A 22,813-nucleotide genomic window follows, 5' to 3' on the forward strand; every position below is an offset into this window, starting at 1 on the left:
TATATTTGGTTGTTGTAGGGTCTCACTACACAGCTCAGATTTGTGGTGATCTTCCTGCTTTCAGCCTCCCCAGCACTGGGACTACAGGTGTGCACCACTATGTCCAGTTCATATTCTTTGTATATTATAGAGAATATAACATTCTATTGTAGGAGCACAAAAAACGAAACAACATCTGAGCAAGCTGGGCATGGTGACACACATCTTTAATACCAGTACTCTGGGAGACTGAGGCAGGAGAATCCAAAGTTTAAGCACAGTGCAGGAAACTTAGGAACTTAGTAAGATTCCATTTCAAAAATTGAAATAAAAAGGGCTGATGACATAGCTCAGTGTGAAGACCTTGGGTTCAATCTCATTTATTACACTAAAAAGCCAAGACAGAAAAATTGGTACCAGGAGTTGGGTTTTTATAATAAACACCTGATAATGTGAAGACAGCTTTGGAATTAGGTAATCAATAGAGAATGGAAGAATTTTCACACAAACAGGTTAAAGGCCAATATTTGCATGAATTGAACATTATCTGTGTCTATTTCTCCCCTTTGGAACATAAACGTCTGTTCTATGCCTGTCCCACCTTGGAATTTTGGGAGAACATAATTTGTTAATTCTATAGGCTCACTATGAAGAATAATTTACCTCCATGAATCTCCATGAGATACTTTTTAAAGAATGAAAAGTAAATCTAGAGAGCGGTAAGATATTTGCGAATCACATATCTGACAAAAGATTGTTTTAGCTGGGCAAGGGGGTATATGTCTGCAATCCAAGCACTCTGGGAGGTTAACACAGGAGGATGGATAGGTAAGCCCAGCCTATACAGTTTAGCTATTTAGAGAAAACCCTTCACAATATTTCAAAAAATTTCAAATGGGCTAGAGATATAGCTGAGTGCAAAGGCACTGGGCTCAATCTCTAGTACCAAAAAAAATGATTTTTAAAATCTAGACTACATAAAGAAGTCTCAAAGTTAATAGTAAGGAAACAACACAACTCACTGTCTTTAGTACTAAGGATTGAAACCAGAACCTTTGAGCTCTTTTTAATATTTTTTGTGGGGATAGTACTAGGGATCGAATACAAGGCCTTCACATTGAGCTATATTTCCAGTTATGCCTCTTTTTGTTTCTGAGACAAGTTCTCATTATGCCACTAAATTGGTCAGGCTGCTCTCAAGTCTGTGGTTTTCCTGCCTCAGCTTCCCAGAGTGATGGGCTTACAAGGTATGTGCAACCATGCCCACCTACAACTAAACTTCTTTTAAATGGACAAAAATTCACTTGAAGACACTTCAAAGAGGGTATGCAAATGACAGGCACAGAGAAATATGATCAAAGTACTAGCTTCAAGGAAAATATAAGTGTGGAAACACCAGTGAGTTGGGCATAGTGGCTATACCTGTAACCCCCGCCACTCAAGAAGCCTAGGCAATTTAGTGAGACTCTTTCTCAGAATAAAAAAAAAGAAAGAAAGAAAAAGAAAGAAAGAAAGAGAAAGAAAGAAAAAGAAAGAAAGAAAGAAGAAAGAAAGAAAGAAAGAAAGAGAAGAAAGAAAGAAAGAAAGAAAGAAGAAAGAAGAAAGAAAGAAAGAAAGAAAGAAAGAAAGAAAGAAAGAAAGAAAGAAAGAAAGAAAGAAAGAAAGAAAACGTCTTTCAGTATGGTTCAGTGGTAGAGCACTTACATAGCATGTATTAAGCCTTGTGGATCCATGGAGAGTAGAATTTAACATCAACAAATCACAATATTGGGTGGAAGAAATTCCTAAGCAAAATAATAAGACACTGTCTTAAGATTTTTTTTAAAGTTGTGGGGCCAGGGAGATAGCTCAGTGGAATAAGTGCTTGCCTGGTAAGTACAAGGTCCTGAGTTTGATCTCTGATACCACCAAAAAAAAAAAAAAAAAATTAAAAGGGCCAAGAGTGTGTGTTCAATCCCCAGTACTTCAAGAGGGGAAAAAAAATACACCAAGAAGCTATTTCTGCATATAATGGTTAATATATTGTATCAACTTGAGAAGTTTAGCAGCTTAACTAAGCGACCCAGCAGTTCTACCTCCTATGGTGTAGAGGTCATGCCCTAGAACAGCTGCTTACACCCTAGGATCTTGCAATGGTTTATTCATTGTGTCAATTTGAAAAGTTTAAAAGCTTATCTAAGAGACTCGGCAGGAGGACAGGGTCCCCACTTCATAAATATTCTCAGCCTGTGCTGAGGGGGGCTTGGAGAGGGTATGAGTGCTATGCTCATCCTGCGGCAGGTAGCCTGCTTGCTGAATAGAATATAAGGGAGGAAAAGAGGCTCTCTCTCCCTCCTTTTGTTCTGGTTGCCTTTCTGTCTTCTGCCACCGTGAAGAGCTGCCCTCAGTCATGTCTTCCTGCCTCGGACCTATCTGATTACAGACTGAAACCTCCACAAACTGTGAACTACATAATCTTTCCTTCCTTAATTTTAGGCATTGGGTATTTGTCTCAGCAACAAGAGAAAAGTAATGAACATACTGCACATTCATTAAAATAATCAAAGATTAGGGGCCGGGAACATGGCTCAGTAGAATAAGTGCTTGCCTGGCAAGCACAAGGGTCTGAGTTCAATCCCCGGTTCCGCAAAAAAAAAAAAAAAAAAAAAAAAATCAAAGATTAAAAATAAGTAAAAATGGCAACAACAACAAAAAAAGAACTGACAATACCAAGTACTCATAAAGGTATATGGAACAACTAGAAGTCTCATGTATTTTTGAGAAAAATACAAAAGACTAGTGTTTCTTTAATGAGCAACTTGATGATTTCTTATGAAATTAAACATAATCTTCATCATATGATCCAGAAAATCTACACCTAGATATTTTTCTTAGGAAATGAACATGTAAACCCATGGAAAAACCTGGACACTAAAATGCATAACAGGGGCTGGTGAGATGGCTCAGTGGTCTAAAGCACCTACTTGAAACAAACTTAGCAAAGCACAGGGACCGCGGTTCAATCCCCCAGCACCACATGCCAGCCAGCCCTGCCCCCTGGTGGGCTGAGCTGGCCACACACACACACAAATAAACAAATAAATAAATAAAATTTTTTTAAAATGGTAGGCATTTAAAAAAATAAATAAAATAAAATGCATAGCAGTTCCATTCATAATTAAGAAACACTAGAAGCAACCCAAATGTACTTCACTGGTGAAGCAAACTGCAGTATGTCCATATGACAGAATACTACCCAGCAATAAAAAGAGAAACTATTAAAAAGTGAAACAGAAAATAGAAGCTCACTAGAAGTGGGCCACAGGGGAAGAAAGCTGAAGCCAGTCACCTTTGATAGTACCGGACGGTTTGGGTAACTGGGCCAAGATATAGTTCGAGACTAGCTGGAGTTGCCATCATGGATGTGTGCTTGGTAATTTCCAGAGTGGCCACTGCATACATCTACCGGGAAACTGCAGACACTCCAACAAGGACATCATATCTGAGGTCCCCAAACTCTCCCAACCATGGGTACTGATGAAGTCACATGCACATCAAAGTTTGCATCTCATATCTTATTTAATCTGTCACCACCACAGCCTTCCTAGGGTCTCTCCTAATATCCCTTCCCCTACTCAGAGTTCCTGAGCAAACCCAGAGTGAGTTCACCTGTAGAACACTTTCTGTGTTTGGGTTTTAGTTTTGTTTTCATTTCCCACTTTTCTAGTATGGAGATTGAATTTACCGAGCTACATCCCCAGCCCTCTTTTTATCTTTTTAGAGGCAGAGTCTTGTTAAGTCACAGAGTTGCTCAGGGTGGGATCCAACTGGTAATCCTCCTGCCTCTGCCTCCCTGAGTGCTGGGAAGGCAGGAGTGGACCACCACACCTGACTGGGGCACTCTTCTAATTGTACTTATATAAAGCCAGGGTCACATGACATGGTGGGCAGTGTAGGCAGAATGACTTTCTCCACATCTCTAGGGCACTTGGAAAGAAAGATTGCCAGATTGGCTTGAGCCACAATGGTGTTTGAATTCTGGGCTGGGGGCACAGTTCAGCAGCATTAGCACAAGGCAAGCGCAAGGTCCTGAGTTTGATCCTTTGTACAAAAAAAAAAAAAGTCTGCTTGAATTTTACTCTGGCACACAGCTCAGATGGGATTTTCTGAAATCAGATTCAAATACAAGAGATTGGTTTGAAATATCATTTCAGAAACCTGTAATGGGGCCAGGGAGATGGCTCAGTAGAATAAGCACTTCCCAGGAGGCGCAAGGACTTGAGTTCAATCCCCAGTTAAAAAAAAAAAAAGAGGAGAAAGGAGGCCACAGCATCCACCCACCAACTTCCATTACCTCACTTGCTGAAGGTTGTCTTTTGCCCCCATACAAGCAAACCCCAGGTGCAAGTCTGTGGTGTTTACTGCCAGATGCAGCCTTTATATACCAGAAAGGCAGGCTTTGGGGAACACTGTGGGCATCTCCTATGCAACCTTTAACCAGCTTCAGACCCTGTAAGAATTCATCTGCTCCCAACAACTTGTCCTGACACAGCAGATGCCCAATAAATATATAGGATAGATGAAAGAATTTAAAATTTGCCTGTAATTCCAGGCAAGAGGATCACTGTGAGTTCAAAGCCAGCCTGGGTTACAAAGGGAGACTCTATCTAAAAAAAAAAAAAAAAAAAAAAAAAAAACTACCCCTGCCATGCATGAGGCCCTGTGGTTGATCCTAGCACAGTAAAACAGATAGATGAAAATAAATAAAAGAATGCTGTCTCCAAGGACTTAGCCACAAAAAATGTGAGTGAACATTGACCAGTTGTTTCCACAGAAATCATACTTCTGCACATCTGAAAGCCTCTACCAGCTACATAGCTGACTTCAAGAAATGCACTAAGGCAGGGGTACAGCCCAGTGGTATAGCCCTTGCCAGCGTGCACAAGGCCCTGGCCTCCATCCCCAGCCATACAGAATCAGGGAGGAGAGGGATTGGCACGCCCCAGAGCACACTGCCACAGTGCCTAGTTGGAGCAGAGGTTCCGCCCAGGGTGATTCTGCCTAACAGTAACTGTCAAAGTCTTAGGCTATCTCTAGTGACCATAGCTGAGGAGTTGGTTCTGCTGGTATCTGGCAGTCACAAGCCAGAAAAGCTGTCAAACATGCCACATAAGGCAGCTTCCCACAACAAAGAATAGTCTGGCCCTAAAAGTCAACAACACTGAAGTGGAGAAATGCTAAGGTAGAGGCCAGGGAAAGAGAAAGGAGACATGGGGACAGAAATAAAGAAGAGAGCAAGGAAAGTAGGAGAGAAGAGGGAGGGAGGAAAGGGAAGGGAAGAAGGGAGGAGAGGAGGGGAGGGAAAGAGAGGGGGAAGGGAGAGAGGAGGGGAGGGAAAGAGAGGGGGAAGGGATACAAGAGAAGGAGGAGGAGAAGGGGAGGGGAGGGCAGAGAAGGGACGGGATAAAAGAAGGGAAAGGGAAGAAAAACAACAGGAGGGACTGAAAAGGGGAGGGGAATGTGTTTTGGCTTGTGTTCCAGTGTCCACTCAAAGCCTCATATGGTCATAGGTAGAGCTTTATCAGAGGTGGCTGGGTCTAGAGTAAGTAACTGATTCACAGTGCAATGCTAGGATTAAGGGTGTGTGGTTACCAAATCAGTCCACTGGTTGGTTTGGCACCTGCCCTAATCCTGGTCTAGATAGACTATAAAAGGGGCTGAAACACACTGCTAAGGTTCCCTGCTTGCTTTGCTGCCTTCTACCTACCATGAACAGTTTCTTCTCTGTGATGCCTGTCTGCCATGCCGCACCACCTTGGAGCCAGCCAATTATGGACTGAAACCTCTACGAACTGAATGAAATAAACCTTTCCTTTTATACTTTGGGTGTTAGGCATTTTTCACAACAATGAGAAAAGTAAGACTGAAGGGAAGGGGAGGAATGGGGAGGGAACAAAAAGGGATAAGGAAAGGTGAATTGGGGAGAGTGGGTAAATTTTAGGTTTTGGTTTTGTTTTGCAGTTCTGGAGATGGATCCCATGGCCTGGCACACACTAGGCAAGTACTCTGCCCACTTAACTGCACTCCCAGCCTAGCTACAACTATTTCTTAATTAGCCCATGACCTTAAAAGCTCCACCAATGGACAACGCCCTGTCTTCATTAAAGACAGTTTTCCAATAAGTGAATCTGATTGGCTCATCTTTAGACAGGTGACCAAGCTGATCCAACCAGTGAAGTCACCTTCCAAAAGAGGAAGTCAGGAGAGCCCAGCCATACCCACTCCCCATCTTTTCTTGACACAGACAGATGGCACCAAGTGTTAACTATCCCTTTATTAGGTGGTAAGGACATGGGGCTGTACAACACAGGGCCTGGGAATTCAGCTAAGGATGGTGACCAGAAGGTTTATTACAAAAATAGCCTAAAGATACTTCTTCTAATCAGCTATGAGGGTGGGCCACAAATGTACCAGGGGAAGAAGGTACCCTCCATGCAGGAGCTACCCTGCCACAGTTCCCAATTCACAGGGAGACAGCATGGAATACACATACCTCCCTTGACCCCATTTCCCACCAGCTGCCCCCCAGTTCCCAAAGGGAGGTGACCCAGGCTCTGAGAAAGTGAGAGGCCAGAGAAAGGACCCTTCCCCTGCAAGCCTATAGGGCTGGAATGCTGTGAAGTGAGGGGGTGGGAAGGAGGCGCCCAGGTCTCCCCTGACCCCTGGCCCCAGAGGGTGCGCCCAAGGGTGCCTACTTGGTACATACCAGGACCATGTACTCAGTACACGGGACCCAGTCATGCCTGTGTACTCGGTACACAGAATCCAGCTTGGCCAAACGGGCCCACAGACTCAGCCCCACAGGGGCCCTGAGGGGTGTACAGGGGAGGGAGCGTCTCTCTATATATATATTTTGTAAAAAATAATAATAATAAGTTCGTTTAAATGAATTTGTTTCTATACAAAATGTAAAAAAATGAAAGAAATGAAGGGAGGGAGGGAAGAAGGAAGGAAGGAAGGAAGGAAGGAAGGAAGGAAGGAAGGAAGGAAGGAAGGAAGGAAGGAAAGAAAGAAGAGAAAGAAGAAAAAAGAATAATCCACTCATATCAGAGTGAGAAAATGGGAGGTGGAGAGAGAAGTAGGAGGTAAGGAGAGGGTCCCAGACTCATTATAAGACTGAGAATGGGAAGTCAGCCCCCATCTGTTATAAATAAAGGGAGACTGAGGCTGGGGCTGGGGACCAGCTCGGTCTGGAAGACAGGGTGCAAGAGGGTTATGAGAGATGGATAAGAGAACATTAAGAGTGAAAGAGGAGCAAGAGTTAGGAGCAAAACCAAGATCCAAGAGCTGAAGAGTGACTTAGGCCAATACCTGCCTCTTTGGGGTGACTTCTGGCTGGGGCCCTAGCTGGGTCTGGGCCTGAGCCAGGGAGCCAGGGACAGACAGTGGATGTGGCTGGGATGGCAGAGCTGCAGCAGCTGTGGCTGTGGCCCCTGTAGTGGTGGCAGGGCTGGGTGTGGAATCGGACCAGTCAGAGAGGGAAGGAGGGGATGGGCTGGCCCAGTGCTCAGGGGATTCTGGGGATGGAGTCAGGTAAGGGTGCTCACTGGGGACCCGCAAGAAGCGAGCCTTGGGGGGGCTGCTGTGGGTCCCAGCTGCTGGGTATTCCTCACTGTGTCCTGGGGCTGCCAGGTAAGGTGGGGGCCGCTCCTGGGGAGACATGGAGGTCCCAGGGTTGAGCAGCTGTGGCCCTGGAGCCAGGGGCAGCAGGAATGAGGGCCCTGGGGGTGCTGGTGGGGGCAGCTGGGCCCAGTCAAGAGGAACAGCCACTGGGTTCAGCAGGCCCAGGCTAAGCACACAGCCACCAGGGGGCTGGCGGCCTAGAGGACCTGCCCGGCCTGGGCCACCAAGCTGAGCTAATGACACAGCTGTGGCTGCATAGGGACCCTCAATGGGAAAAGATCCAGGAGAAGCAGGGGGTCCACCAAAGGCCCTTGGGGAGTCCAGTGAGTCCACAGGTGACAGCGTGACCGAGCTCTCAGCCAGGGGCCCGGGGCAGGCCAGCGTCAGCTTCTTGCCCCGGCCCCGTGTCCCCTGTGGCCCCAGCCCTGCCTTCCCAGGGGGCCTCCTGCTCTTCTTGGCCCCTGATGGGGCCGTCTTGAGGCCCGGCAGGAAGGCCCCAGGAGGGCAGAGCAGGGGGCCCAAGCCATGGGGGCCGGGGGGGCTGCGGGGCCCACTGGGCTGGTCCAGCAAGCGCACGATGTCCTGGTGGAGCCGCTCCTCAGCCACATCCCGCGGCAGTCTGTCCAGGTGGTCCGTGATCTCCCGGTTGGCAAAGTGTTCCAGCAGCAGCTTGGCGGCCTCATAACTGCCCTCACGGGCGGCCAGGAACAGTGGGGTCTCCTCCTGGCAGGCAGAAGAGATAGGACCCACAGATATTAAGGGCTCCCTGCCCCATTCAGCAAAGTCTCCGTGCTGTGAGAGAGGATAGCAACTAAGAATTTGGGGAGCCGGGAGGATGGCTCAGTGGAATAAGCGCTTCCCTGGCAAGCGCAAGGGCCTGAGTTCAATCCCTGGTTCCGCAAAAAAAAAAAAAAAGAATTTGGAGCCTGGAGCTCAATACACCTAGGCTGGACTCCCAGCTCTGCTGAGGAAAACTGGACAAAGCTCAATCCTTGAAATGACATTAAGCCAGTAGGTAAGTCTGGTAGGATGCTCACTATATGCACAAAATGGGCAAGGGCATCAGAAACCTCAGTCAAAGGCCAGGTGTGGTAGCACACACCTGTAATCCTGGCACACAGGAAGCTGATGCAGGAGGATCACTGCAAGCTTGAGGCCAGCCTAGGCTACAAAATGAGTTCAAGGCCAGCCTCAACTGCACAGTGAAACCCTTTCTCAAAAAGAAAAAAAGAAAAAAAATCCTTACTCAAAGCACATTTCAGTCAATACAATGTTTTTTTACAAGTATCCACAGTGAATAAAATACTGAAATATTTTAAAAGGATGGGATTGATCCCTGCAAGGCTCTGAGTCTCACTTTTCCCACGTGGAAAATGAGATTACATAACAAACGTTGGCGCGGTTGTTTAACAACCAACCTAGCAGTTACCTTCTCCTAAGGGTCTGCTAAGTGCTTCACAAACACAATAGCTCACTGAATGCTCAGGAGATGTGACAAAGCGGGTACTGTTGCTTCTCTACTTTAAAGACCAGGAGATGGATTCAAAGAAGAAATCAAACAAGTGAGGCAATGAGCCAAAGGTCACCGGGCAACCTCCTCCTCCCATCCACTTCGGGAAACTCATGCTCCAGCCCCCACCCCACCCCCAATGCAGGCTGCAGGCAGAGTGAATGTCCCCACCCTGCTCTCCGCCACCTGCAGGGCTGTGCCAGTGCTCACTTTGCTATCCTGCATGTCTTTGTTCGCCCCATTTTTGAGCAGAGCCAGGGTGGCCTCCACGTTGTTCACGGCTGCAGCCCAGTGTAAGGCTGATTTCCCTGGAGGGGGATGAAGGTGAGAGTCAGACCCAGGCAGGCACACGCTTGCACACACGCACACACGCACACACACACACACACACACACACACACCTTGCCAATACAAGGGCACTCTGTGTGGGCCTCACATGGTTGAACCTACACTGAACTGTCCACCAGTCCCACAGGACTTCAGATTTAAACTAATTAAAAACAGCTGGGGGTGGGGCTGGTGAGATGGCTCAGTGGTCTAAAGCACTTACTTAGAACAAGCTTAGCAAAGCACAGGACCACAGTTCAATCCCCCAGCACCACATGCCAGCCAGCCTTGCCCCCTGGTGGGTTGAGCTGGCCACACACACACACACACACACACACACATACACACACAAATAAATAAATAAATAAAATTAAAAAAAAAAAAAAACAGCTGGGGGAACACACATCCAAGGCCCAGCTACTCTCAAGGCTGAGGAAAGAGGATTCCAAGTTCAAGGCCAGCCCAGCCAATTTAGCATGATCTTGTTTCAAGGACTGCGGAGATAGCTCAGTGGCACAGCACCTGCCTGGTAGGTGCGAGGCCATAAGTTTGACTCCAGTACAAAAAAAAAAAAAAAAAAAAAAGAAGGGCCGGGGAGATGGCTCAGTGGAATAAGTGCTTCTCTGGCAAGGGTCTGAGTTCAATCCCTGGTTCCAGAAAAAAAAAAAAAAAAAGTCTTGCTTTAATTTTTTCTGGGAAATGGAAAGATAGCTCAGTGGAATAAGTGCTTGCCTGGCAAGCACAAGGTACTGAGTTCAATCCCTGGTGCCACCAAAAAAAATAAAATAAATAAATCAAAATAAATGTTTCTAAGAAGAGCTGGGAGTGTCAGTAGTAGAATGCTTGCCTAGCACGTGGGAGACCCTGAGTTCTAACCCAGTGCTGCAAAAACTAAAAACTAAATTAGTCACATTACACGACATAGGTACCAAAATAATTCAATACAAGTCATCCCACTAATGGTGCTGGGACAACTGGATCTCTACAGCCTAAAGAATGAGGTGGGAAAAGCTCGGCATGGTGCCTGTCACCCCAGCTCTCAGGGGGCTGAGGCAGGGGGGTCACCTCAAGTTCAAGGTCAGCCTGGGTTCATGATGAATCCAGTTACCCCAAAAAAAAACAAAAAAAAGAGAGTAAATATGAACCCCTACCTTCCACAATATACAAAAGCTAACTCAAAATGAAACAAGAAATCTGAATGTAAAAATGCAGACTATAGGGGGCCGGGGAGATGGCTCAGTGGAATAAGCGCTTTCCTAGCAAGCACAAGGGTCTGAGTTCAATTCCCGGTTCCGCCAAAAAAAAAAAAAAAAAAAAAAGATAAAAATGCAGACTATAAAACCACTAGAAGAAAACATGGGGGCCGGCCAAATAGCTCAATGGATTAAAGTGCCTGCAAGCAGGCACAGGGGCTGGGGGTTCGATCCTCGGGCCTGTTGTGCCAGGAATGCCCCCAGGTCCTGCTGGGATGGCAATTGAGACTGGGCATGATGGCATGCCTGTAATCCCAGCACTCAGGAGCCTGAGGCAGCTGGATCGCAGTAGACAGCCTGGGCTACAAAGTGAGCTCAAGCCCCGCCTGAACAGCATAGCGAGACCCTGTCTCAAAAAGACAAAAAAAAAAAAAAAATCATGCTGACAAGCCGGCCCTACAGTCATTTCCACCCTCCTGTCTCAGCCTCCTGAGAGCTGGGATTATAGGTGTGCACTAACATGCCCAGTATCAAATCTAATAAAGCACATATTTCTAATAAAGCAGTGTTTAAAAGGATCCCATCTCAGCAAGCACCGTAGCACAGGCCTGCAACCCTAGCACTTGGGAGGCTGAGGCAGGAGGATGGGAGTGACTATTAAGGCCAGTCCAAGGTCAAGCTGGACTACATGGCAAGACCCTGTCTCGACAAACAAGAGCAAAAGAAAAAGATTCCCTCTCAGAAAGCAAGATAAATAAATAAAAAAACTAAAAGAACAATTAGTCCTTCTTTTCTCCCAAGGGTATTCTAAGTGCTCGTCCTCCAGCACGCGTGGCCAGCGGCTGCCATAGTAGATGATGGTGCTGACAGCAAACATTTGTTTCACACCAGCACAGAAAGTTCCATCAGCTGCCACTTCCATAGAGCTACGGTTCCCTAAAGACATCGCATCACAGCCGCCCATGCATCCTCACGGCTATAGCAGCACCGCTCGTCAGGGCTCAACCTTGGAAGCAGCCTAGCAGCCCACCACCTGATGAACAGGTAAAGAAAAATATGTTATTTAAACACAGTGGAGTACTACTGTGCCATAAAGAAGGCAAGGCTTGAGCCATGTGTAGGGATGTGGATACGCACTGAGACAATAAAGTTAAGTGAAATAAATCAGACACAAGAATATAAACTACCACATGGCTTCTCATTTGAGAAACCCGAAGTAGGCATAACCTACACAACCACATAAAGGAAGATAATAGGAAAAGAAAATTTGATCTTTTACAAATGAGAGGACCAAGAGATGGAGAGGAAGGAGAAGTATAAAGAAATAGGATGTAGGGGGCTGGCGAGATAGCTCAGCGGATTAAAGAGCCTGCTTAGGCAAGCGCAGGGACCAGGGTTCGATCCTCAGCACCACAGGCTGCACCAGCTACGCACCCAGGTGTGCCGAGCCAGCCACCAAGACCCAGAGTGGTGGCGCACACCTGTAATCCCAGCGCTGAGGAGGCTGAAAACAGGAGGATCACTACGAGTCCGAGCTGTGTAGTGAAACCCTGTACCAAATTCATTAGAAATATATATATTTTTTTAAAGTGTGGGAAAAATCTCAGCAGGCAAGCTCAAGGACCTGGATTCCAATCCCAGTGTGCCAATCCCAGAACCCTTGGCGCACCCTGCCTGCCGGGTAACTTGGAGTGGTGACACACGCCTATAATCCCAATTCCAGGGAGGGTGAGACAGGAGGATCATTATGAGTCTGAACTGTGTGGCAAAACCCTGTACCAAATAAATAAAAAATTTTTAAAAAAGGAGCACACCTGTAATCTCAACACTCAGGAGACTGAGGCAGGACAGTGACCACAAGCTGGAGGCCAGCCTGGGCTAAGTAGTGAGTTCCAGGGTCAACTACAGAGCATGATCCCGCCATTGCATAGAGAGCGCCCTGGTTTCAAACTTTTTAAGTTTTTTACTTAATTAATTTTTCATTAGCACATGTCTGCGGTGCGTAGTGATCACAAGTGTAGTAGTGAGTGGAGTGGGCGAATGCACATAGCGCACCTTAATTCTTTTTATTTCCTCTTCCTCTCCCGTCTGAAGGTCTGTCTCCCTAGTCCTTATTATCCGTCCTTTATTTTGTGCTTTCGATTGTTTATACTTTTTTAAAAAAGTATTTACACCTTGGGTTTCCCGTGTAAGAGAAGCCGTGGGATACTGAAGCTTCTGTGTCTGATTGATTTCCCAGCACGGTCTCAAGGTCCCACGTCCCTCCCCGTGGCTCGAGTTCATCCTTCCTCTCGCAGGGTGACGCTCTGCATCCACTCACCTGCGGGTGGGCTCCTGGGCCACTCCAAGATTGAGCTACGAGTCACGCTGCTGAGCTTTACCGCTATCGTCCAGCAGGCGGCGATAGAGTAAGTGTGGCCAACAAAGCAGATTGGAAAGCACAGCGTCCTGAGGAAGCCACCTTTGTCAAATCCCCAAGCGCCCCCTCAAGGAGGGTGTGAGCCCGTGCAGGAGCCGGCCCTACGTGCGCGGGTGTTGGTGATTGGTGTAGGGCGCAGCTTCGTACCGAGCTCGTCCACGGCATTGACGTCAGCGTGGCTGGCGATGAGCTCCTCCACCATGCCCTCCACCGCCAGGCGGGCTGCCAGGATCAGGGCCGTGGAGCCGTCTGCCATGCGGGCATCCAGGTCAGTGGAGCGGTTCCGGATGAGGATCTAGGAAAGAGGTTAGAGGAGAATCGTAGAGGACCAGGAAGGGTCAGAAGCCTGTCATGGGGCTGGGGAGACGGCTCAGTGGAATAAGCACTTCCCTGGCAAGCGCAAGGGCCTGCGTTCAATCCGGGGGGGGGGGGGGGGTAAGAAGCCCATCATGACTGACAACATCCTAGTTAAAGATGATTTTTTTTTTTTTTTGAACCGGGAATTGAACTCAGGCCCTTGAGCTTGCCAGGTAAGTGTTTATTCCACTGAGCTATCTCCCCAGCCCCTAAAGATGGATTTAAACCAGCTATGGCAGTGCACACCTGTAATGACAGATCTCTGTGAAGCCAAGAGAGGGAGATCTCAAGCTCGAGTCCAGCTTGGGTAACATAAGGAGACCCTGTTTCCACTTTTTTTTTTTTTTTTTTTGGTGGTCCCTGGGATCGAAGGACCTTGCACTTGCCAGGCCAGCATTTATTCCACTGTGCTATCTCTCAGGCCCCGTGTTTCCAAATTTCAAAAGAAGCTGAAGATATGGCTCAGTGCACAGGCTCTTGGTTACATTGCCACTACTGGGAAAGAAACAAGTATCCAAAAGTGATAAGTCACAGGTATGGCTGTAATCCCAACACTCAAAAAGCTGAGGCAGGAGGATCACCGTGAGTTTGAGGCCAGCTTGGCTATGTAGTGAGTTCAAGGGCAGCCTGAACTGCAGAGCAAGACCGGGTCTCACCCTTCCCCCAAAAAAGGAAGTGACAAATCAGCTAGGCATGGTAGTATATGCCTATAATCCCAGGTCTTTGAGAGGCTGAGGCAGGAGGTGTCCACATTTGAAGCCAGTCTGGACAATTTAGTAAGACCCTGCATAGCATGTGCAAAGCTTGGGGCTTCATTCCGTAGGAAACAAGAAAGAAAGAAAGAAAGAAAGAAAGAAAGAAAGAAAGAAAGAAAGAAAGAAAGAAAGAAAGAAAGAAAGAAAGAGAGGGGGGAAGGAGGGGGAGGGAACAGAAAGAGAAGAGGGGGAGAGTTAGAAAGAAAGGCAGGCAGGAAGGAAGGGCTGGGGAGATAGCTCTGTAGCATAAGCACCTGCCTGGCAAGTTCAAGGTCCTGAGTTTGATCCCTGGTACCAAAAAGAAAAAAAAACATATAAGTCAGGTCCCATCTGTTCTTGGCAAACACTGTGCTTGGGTCTGACCTCATTTTCCAAACCATAAAAACAAGCTCGGGCTCCAGGCTGGGCAGCTCTGATGCCCACCGACTCCAGCCTCCAAAGCAGCGGTCCCATCTCACCTGGAAGACACCCTGCGCATCGGCAGTGACGGCCGTGTGCAGAGGGGTGCGGCCCGAGTGGTCCTGGGCATTAGTGTCAGCGCCAGCATCCAGCAGCCGTTTGGCCGCGTCGGCCCGGGCATAGCGGGCAGCCAGATGCAGAGCCGTCTCCCCTGTGCGGTCGGTGCGAGCCCCAAGCTGTGCCCCCTGGCAGATGAGGTCAGAGATGATGCTGGCTGACGCATCCTCGGACTCCTCCTCTTCTGCAGGCATCGGCTCCAGTGCGCCCCCACAGAAGGAGGCCAGCATGAGCGGGGTGAAGCCGTCTGCGGGGACCAGGAAGGAAGGTGTCACAAAGGTACAGGTGTCCTTCAAGGGGATCACATCAAGAACACGCTATTCAGAACCAGAGGGACGGAGGACAAGAAAGAGCAGCAATGTGCTGGGCATCTGCTAGTGAAGAGCCAGTCCCAGGAAAAGACATAAAACCACACCCTCTTCCAGCCTAGCAGCATGAGGCCTTCCCAAGACAGACACAGAGCAAGCCATATGAAGAACACAGAGCTGGGGGGAATTCTGTGGAACACTGAACAGCAGGATCTGAGAGGACCCAGGCAGCATGAACGGTATGCTACACTGGGCACGAACACATCCCAGTTTTCCTTGGGATACCCTGTGCACCCCGTGCTCCAGCCCTGCTCAGCCCTGCCAGGCCAGGAGAGGAGCACATACTATTATAGACTCCTGGACTATATTGGATTACTTTGCTGAATTCATGCACCTACAATATATGAATGGCAATGGAATATCCATCTCGGACAAAAGTAAGCAAAAAAGAGGGATATAAATGAAGGACCATTTTGTGGTGAAAAAATATATATAGCTGCATATAAAAATAGCATAGAGGCCGGGGAGATGGCTCAGTGGAATAAGCACTTCCCTGGCAAGCGCAAGGGCCTAAATTCAATCCCCGGTTCCAAGAAAAAAAAAAAAAAAGTTAATAGTGTTTAAAAAAAAAAAATAGGGGACCTGCCCAGCAGCTCAGTTGTTTAAGTGCCTGCTTAAACAAAGCCCTGAAGCTCAAGCTTCTGGGGTTCCAAACCAGAGAGTCACTGCAAACGAGAAATGCCCTAAAGGCATTTCGAGCTTCCAAAAAAAAAACCTTCTACAAAAAAAAAATAGCATAGATACACAGCTACTTTCTCTTAGTTCAATGAGAAGAAAGTTTTGAACTAATAGTGTTTAGACAAGATGTCATATCTGCATCTTGTACTATGAATAACTACAACAAAGACAACAATATGCAATATGTTAATTATTGTAACTGTCCTACTAACCTGTTTTGAAACTGTCTCATTACTATTTCTTTCTCAGTAAAATTAATATGAAAAAAAAGAAGAACACAGCAAGGGCCAGACCCCACCAACCCACAGTCCAGCCCCCGAGCTCCCAAATGGCTCAAGGATGAGCAGGTGATCCTACTCTGTCCAATCAGAACACATTCTGAGACTTGCTGGAGAACTGTGCAAGTGTTGTGTTGTGTTGTGTTTCGTTTCATTTTGTTATACTATAAATCAAACCCAGGGAACTCATCACTGAAACATATCCTCAGGCATTTTTGTTTAGTTTAGTTTAGTTTTAGAACTTTGAGATAGAGTCTCACTATATAGTTCAGGCTGGCTTAAACTTACTATGCAACCAAAGGTAGCTCAAACTCATGCTGAGCCTCCTGCCTCAGCCTCCTGAGTGCTGGGCTTACAGGCACCCACTGCACAAAGTTGTTTTGTTTTGGTTGATTGGTTGGTTAATTGGTTGGTTGGAGACAGGGTCTCACCAAGGTGCCCAGACTGGCCTTGAACTTGCCATCTTCCTGCCTCAGCCTCCCAAACAACTGGGATTACTGAGATTATACACAAGAGCTACCATACACAACAGCGAGGTTTTATAACACCAAAGCCAAGAAGAGATTCAGCAGAAGTCACTGGCTCAACAGAAGCCTCTGGACCAGGCAGAAGCCAGGCCTCGTAGTGCACACTTGAAATCCCAGCACTCCAGGAGGCTGAGGCGGGAGGATCCAGGTTTGAGCACAGCCTGAGGAATTCAGTGAGACCCTGCCTCAAAATAAAAAACAAGAAAAGGACTGGGCATGTGGGTCAGTGTGAAGACCCTTGGTTCTATCACCAATGCTGGGGAAAAAAGGAAGTGGAGAGCACAATACCAAATCCAGCCACCTGTTCATAGATGCCTTGTTTTACTTAGACTACTCAAAGTTAAACATTTAACAACATGAGCCCTGAGGAACACACACACACTCCAGTAAGCCTGGACTCTCCCTAGAGCTGGTCCCAAGCAAGAGGGGTGGAGCCACCCTGGGGGAAGGACCCTGACCTGGGCCACGAACATTGACATCCATGCCATCAACGTCTGCATCTCCCTGGGGTGGTGTCAATGCCATGGCGGGAGCCACGCGGATGTCAGCAGCCACCAGGTGGTGCTGGGTCCACTGTCGGCAGTCCACAGACTCCTTAGCGCCCACACCAGGCTCCTCCACCTGGAAGGACAACGAGGTAGGAGAGACACTGAGCAACAAGGACACACAGACCCAGGCTTCTGGTCATGGGGATGCAGGATCCCAAGAACCATTAACATCCAGTTGATCCCACACATGAGGAAAAGAAAGGGGATGCACTGGAGCTTGGGGAGCTCATGAAAGAAAGAAATTGGGATTCAATCTGGGTCAGAAGGAGGGAAGACACCAGTAACCCAAAGTGCATGATGCACACACATAAGACAGAAACACCAAAAAGAAAATGAACTATTGCACTGACCACAGAATCAATAGAAATCTGGGTGTGAGCTGGGGATAGAGCTCAGCTGCACAGGGCCTGCCCCAATCGTGGGCTTTCAGGCTCCCAAACTGTAAACAAAATAACCTTCTTCAGCGGCTAGGGAGATAGCTCAGTAGAGTAAGTGCTTGTCTGGCAAGCGCAAGGGCCTGAGTTCAATCCCTAGTTCCACAAAAAAAAAAAAAAAAAAAAAAAAACCTTCTTTATACATTATTATTCAGTCTTGGGTGTTTTGCTATAGCTACAGAAAATAGACCAGCACATAGCCCAAGCTGGACAGAGGCAGAGAGTAAACCAACAGAAAGAGAGCAGGGGCCCAGGAGGTTGGTTCCCTCTGGGATGAATTCAGGCAGGTCTGGGAGTAGGAAGCTGGTTGAAGAGGAACAGGACACAGTAGAGGAACTTCCACCCACCCAGAGAATTTGTGGGCCACCGTGGCAAATCTCCTCCTCCTTTAAGGGCACAAAGACCACAGAAGAGAAAATGAGGTCACAAGGCTATGGCTACTCTCTGGAGCTTGGGGAGGTGGGGAGCACAGAGCACTCCCCACCCAGGGCACTGGGAGAAAGGGCAAGGAAAAGGATGTCACCTTCAGTCGTTTGGCCTCTGGGCATTCTGTGTCCATCCAGTCTGAGGCCACCTCCCCCATCAGACTCTCACCCTTGGCCATGTTCCTATGGGGACATAGGAAGAAAAGGAGGTGAGGACACTGGAGGCCTCCAGCCTAGGAATAGTCCTTGGGATGGGGTCACAGCAAGGGTAACAGAAGCAAGACCAAGGGTCTGGATTTGGGACTGGGATCTTGGGTCAATAAAGGCTGGGGTAGCTCTGGGTATAGGTTCCAATGATGAGGTGAGGCATGGATGGAACAAGGAAGATGGGGTGGGGTCAGGGTTACGTCAGGTGGCAGCCTGACGATTCAGGTAGAATCAGAAGGGATAAGAATGTGGTCAAAGGTCAGACCAATGGGTTAGGGGATAGATGAGGGTCACAGGCATACAGCAGGGGTCAGAGGATGGTGCCAAAGGCCATGGAGGGTGAGGTTTAAAAGAGGTGTTCTGAGGACTTTAGTTTAATCCCAGGGAATAAAAGAGGGAGGGAGGGGCAGGGCTAAGAAAGGGAAAAGGAGGACTGGAGGCAGAGGTGGACAGTGGCAAAGATCAGGGAGGATGGGACGCAGACTGCAGTCATGGGGTCAACAGCCATGTGGTGATGAATCAGGGTGAGGTCTGAGAGGCCACTTCAGGTCAGAGTCAGAACGAGGTGGGGTTCAGGGCTCAGAAGAACCCCCACAGTCAGGGACAGGGAGCACACAGGGTCCTCACTTCATGCCCAGTGCGTCTTGTCCCACAGGTTCACGCCGGCCCTTGTGGCCAGCTGCCAAGTCCTTGTGCAGCGCGAAGCCCTCAGGGAACCAGAGGGTGCTGTGCTCACGCTTTCGACGGGCCACCATGACACCCAGTACAAGGATGACCAACAAGAAAACGGCACCTGCGGCCAACAGCGGCAGCACAGGCACGCTTGGCTCTGGAGGCTCCAGTGGCTCGCCTGCAGAAGAGACGGAAGCAGCTGCAATCATCAGACACGGCTTGGGTCATGGGCAGGGACTTCCACTGTGGGTGGGGCTTAGGTCATGGGTGGGGCTTCTGTTGTGGGCAGGGCTTCAAGCATAGGCTGGGGTGGGGGGGTGTTTTGGGGTTTTTCTTTTGGTGGAACTGGGGATTGAACTCAGGCTCTTGCGCTTGCCAGAGAAGCTCTTATTCCATTGAGCTATCTCCCCGGCCCCATAAACGGGGTTTTTAACCAACGGCAAAGCTTCAACTGTGGGAGAGCTTTGACCATAGGTGAGGTTTCAACCAGGGGTCAGCGTCCAGCTCCCTTCTGCGCCCCACAGCAGCTCCAGCGCCACCTCACCTCGCACATCACGCAATGGGTAGGGAAAGTCGAGGCGCTCCACCGCAGACAAAGCTCCCAAGTAGTCAGCCGCACTCTGGGCATCAGGGAAGCAGTGGTCATTCTCTGGCGACTGCAGGCAGAGCCGGTTGTCAATCTCCAGCATCACTACAGAGCTGTGGGGACACAGCAAAGAAGCTAAGGGCTCTAGCATTGCCTAATGCATACCAGGCACCAAGCCACTCGTCTCTCCCCAGCATCAGGCTCGAAAGAACCATTTCTACCAGCCATAGCTTCAACACCCACCTGTACCCAGCTGGCATCCAACCCCAGTGCACCCCCAAACAGGTTTGGGGTTTTTGTTTTGTTTTGTTTGTTTGTTTGAGGTACTGGGGATTGAACTCAGGACCCTGCGCTTTCCAGGCAGGCACTTATTCTTCTGAGCTATCTCTCCAGCCCCAGGTCTTATTGTGGCTACCAATATTCCGAAGAACCATGAATCCAATGGATGTTATTTTCACATCAATATTTTAGTAATTTTCTTCACCCATCCCAGTGGAGACTGCTGGTACAAACCTTTACTGGGTGGGTGGCCGATGTGCCCACACCCCAGCTGCTCTGGGCATTGATTTTCTTCCAGTGCAAGGCCTCATGCATGCCAGGCACGTGCTCAGCTACATCCCCAGCCTACCTCCTTTTCTAAGTTGATTTATTTCCACCAACACTTAGATTGCAGTGTTTCCAGGTTCACTCTCCCAGCCCACTCCCAGACATATTCTTTCACAGCCTTTCTCAACCCCAATATATTCTCTGAGGTACAGCTCTCCTTTTATTATTAAGGTCCTGTCCTTCTCAGACACCTGCTCCAGCCTCAATAAATGTCATACCTCCCATCTGGTCCTGCTGCAAGGTCACCAGCAATAATGTCATTTTACATTTTCCATAAAAACGAATAACAACAGAACAAAACCCTATCTGAGATGAACCTAGGGCCTTGCGCATGCCAGGCAAGCATTCTTCCACTGATCCACATTCCCTCCCCTTGTTATTTTTTATTTCAAGATGCACTATTTCAAGTTCCCAGGCTGGCCTTGAACTTTTAATCCTCCTGCCTCAAACTCTCATAAATAGGTAGCACTATAGGCATGCACTACTATGCTCACCCTGGTATATTGGCTCTTAATAATGCTGAGGTCATACTGAAAGGATAAGAGTATTAATTAGTATCATTTGCGAGAACAGAAAATTAGAATATTGGTGCCTTCTTCAGCTAACTTGCTCTAAGATAGATATTTTATTGGGGATCATGGTTTTGTTGGGGGATAGATTTTGAGATAGAGTCTGCCCGGCCTTAAACTTACTACATAGCCCAAGATGGCCTTGAAATTGAAGTGATCTGCCTGCCTCAACCTCTTGAGTGCTGAGATTGCAGGCATGAGCCTCCATACCTGACTAATCATACATATTATTTTTTATAAATGGCGAGATTCCAGGGTAAGAACTGGGTGCATTTTGTTCTTGGAGTGTTTTAGTTAAAAGTATGGCAGTTAAACAAAACAACTCCAGTGTTATGTTTAGTGAACCTCTTTTTACTATTAAAAAAGGGTTAAATGTAATATTTGGTAAATTTTTTTTTAATTTTTATTTTTATGTATCTGGTACAGAGTCTCATAATGAAACTCCGACTCTGTGATCTTCTTGTTTTCAGCCTCCCCAGCACTGGGATTAGAGGCGTGCACCACCAGCCCAGACTCAGTCACCCGGACTCAGTCACTGGGTCAGCATGCCCAGGGCGGCCTGGCATATGGTACCGGGGATCGACCCCTGGTCCCTGCACATGCCTAAGCAGGCACTTAGTCTGCTGAGCTATCTCACTAGCCCTAAATGTGACATTTTGAAGCATGTTTCTTTAAGGTTAAATACAGTCTTCAAGTGTGATTGTTGCTTGTGTTTTGCTTTTTTTAAGGGGAAAGTACTGGGAATCAAACTCAGGACCGTTTGCTTGCCAGGCAAGCACTGTGCCGCAGACCTATATCCCTAGCCTGTGTTTTTCTTTTTGTACGACCAGGTAGCCAGCCTGGTTTTCAAAGCTCCTGCTATTTTCAAAAAAATCAAAATTAAGTCATACCTTCCCAAAAACATCTAAACACATCCTTACCCAATCTGCAAAATCACATGCCTCTCCAGAAGGAGGTAGTGCTAGACTTGAGGTGCAGTTCTGGGCCTCCCCATCCCACTACTCCCAGGAGACGCCTGCTTATACCTGGAGGCATCTGAGATGGTGTTAGAGGTACCTCATGGTAAAGCCTCAGCGTCCTATACTGCATAGAACAGCACCCCACAGAAAAAAAAGATCCAGCCCTAAATGCCAATGGAGTAGAGGCTGAAAAGCCTGTAAGTAATGCCAGGTATGATGGCCCAAACCTGTCTTTCCAGCACTTGGGAAGCTGCAACAGGAGAATCACTAAGAGGTGGAAGCCAGCCTGGGCTACATAGTGAGTTCAAAGCCAGTCTGCAGTACACATTGAGACCCTGTCTCCAAAAAATCAAAAACAAAAAAATAAAGGAATGTGGTCAGGGAGATAGCTCAGTGGCATAAGTGCCTGCCTGGTAAGCGCAAGGTCCAGAGTTCGATCCCTGATACAAAATAAATAAATAAATAAATAAAGTAAAGGAAGTGACAACACGCAAGGGCCACACCCAATGGTGTCTCGCCCTCTTCTCTCAGGTCCTGGGCTTCCCTTGGCCCACATGGCTCCTCCAGTGGAATCACTCACCCAATCACCTCTGGTTCCAGCTCCCGTCTGGTCCGGGCCTCAGAACCAGAACTGGGCCGGTGGTAAGGGAAGACCATGGCCTGGCCATGTGCATCCAGGCGGAAGCGCAGCGAGGTACGCAGGATGGCACTGAGACGCTGTAGGAAGTCAGTGCTGGAGCGCAGCAGCTCCTCTGGCGGCATCAGAACCGTGAGGACTAGGACCCCGCGGGCCAGCAGAGCCGGCACCTCGCTGGCACAGTCCAGCCCGTCCCAGCCGCACTCCTCCGTGTTGCAGCCCTGATCACAGCGGCCGTCAGCAAAGTGGTCAGCGCAGTACTTCTCGTACACAGGGCTGGAAGCAAAGAGGGGCAAAGTCAGGGGCCTTGGCGTCCCTAAAGACACAGAGCAGCAGACTCCACGCCATGCTTCGCAGGGCAATAGTGTGCTGCATATGTGAACGGAGTGAAGGGGAGAAAAAGAAAAGACAACCCGAGCATGGGGATGCAGAGATGAAGTGCACAAACAGATATTAAATCAGACAGTAGGACTAGGCAATGGAAGGATAAGCAACAAGGATGGAGACGGCACTGGGGATCCTCGGGTTGAGATCACACATGGGCATATAGATGGTGCAGGAAGAAAGGACAGCCAGGCAGACAGACAGAAGGACGGACACA

General features: G+C 48.1%; 1 protein-coding gene across 3 annotated transcripts in view; it reads right to left on the reverse strand.

The window, feature by feature from the left end:
* Window positions 1-6,999: 6,999 nt before the first annotated feature.
* Window positions 7,000-22,813, reverse strand: part of Notch3 (notch 3) — a 39,985-nt gene continuing 24,171 nt past the window's right edge. For all 3 annotated transcript variants that reach the window (XM_023716836.1, XM_004632628.2, XM_023716834.1), the window contains 9 exons: window positions 22,156-22,488; window positions 19,400-19,554; window positions 18,811-19,033; window positions 18,075-18,159; window positions 17,028-17,190; window positions 14,661-14,965; window positions 13,238-13,385; window positions 9,362-9,459; window positions 7,000-8,364 (listed from right to left, as the gene is read on the reverse strand). In XM_023716836.1, coding sequence (XP_023572604.1) covers window positions 7,318-8,364; window positions 9,362-9,459; window positions 13,238-13,385; window positions 14,661-14,965; window positions 17,028-17,190; window positions 18,075-18,159; window positions 18,811-19,033; window positions 19,400-19,554; window positions 22,156-22,488 — 2,557 coding nt within the window. In that variant the 3' untranslated portion in view covers window positions 7,000-7,317. The remainder of the gene's footprint in view (window positions 8,365-9,361; window positions 9,460-13,237; window positions 13,386-14,660; window positions 14,966-17,027; window positions 17,191-18,074; window positions 18,160-18,810; window positions 19,034-19,399; window positions 19,555-22,155; window positions 22,489-22,813) is intronic.

Source organism: Octodon degus, unplaced genomic scaffold (assembly GCF_000260255.1).
Source record: "Octodon degus isolate 3935 unplaced genomic scaffold, OctDeg1.0 scaffold00050, whole genome shotgun sequence".
In the NCBI taxonomy this organism is placed as follows: Eukaryota; Metazoa; Chordata; class Mammalia; order Rodentia; family Octodontidae; genus Octodon; species Octodon degus.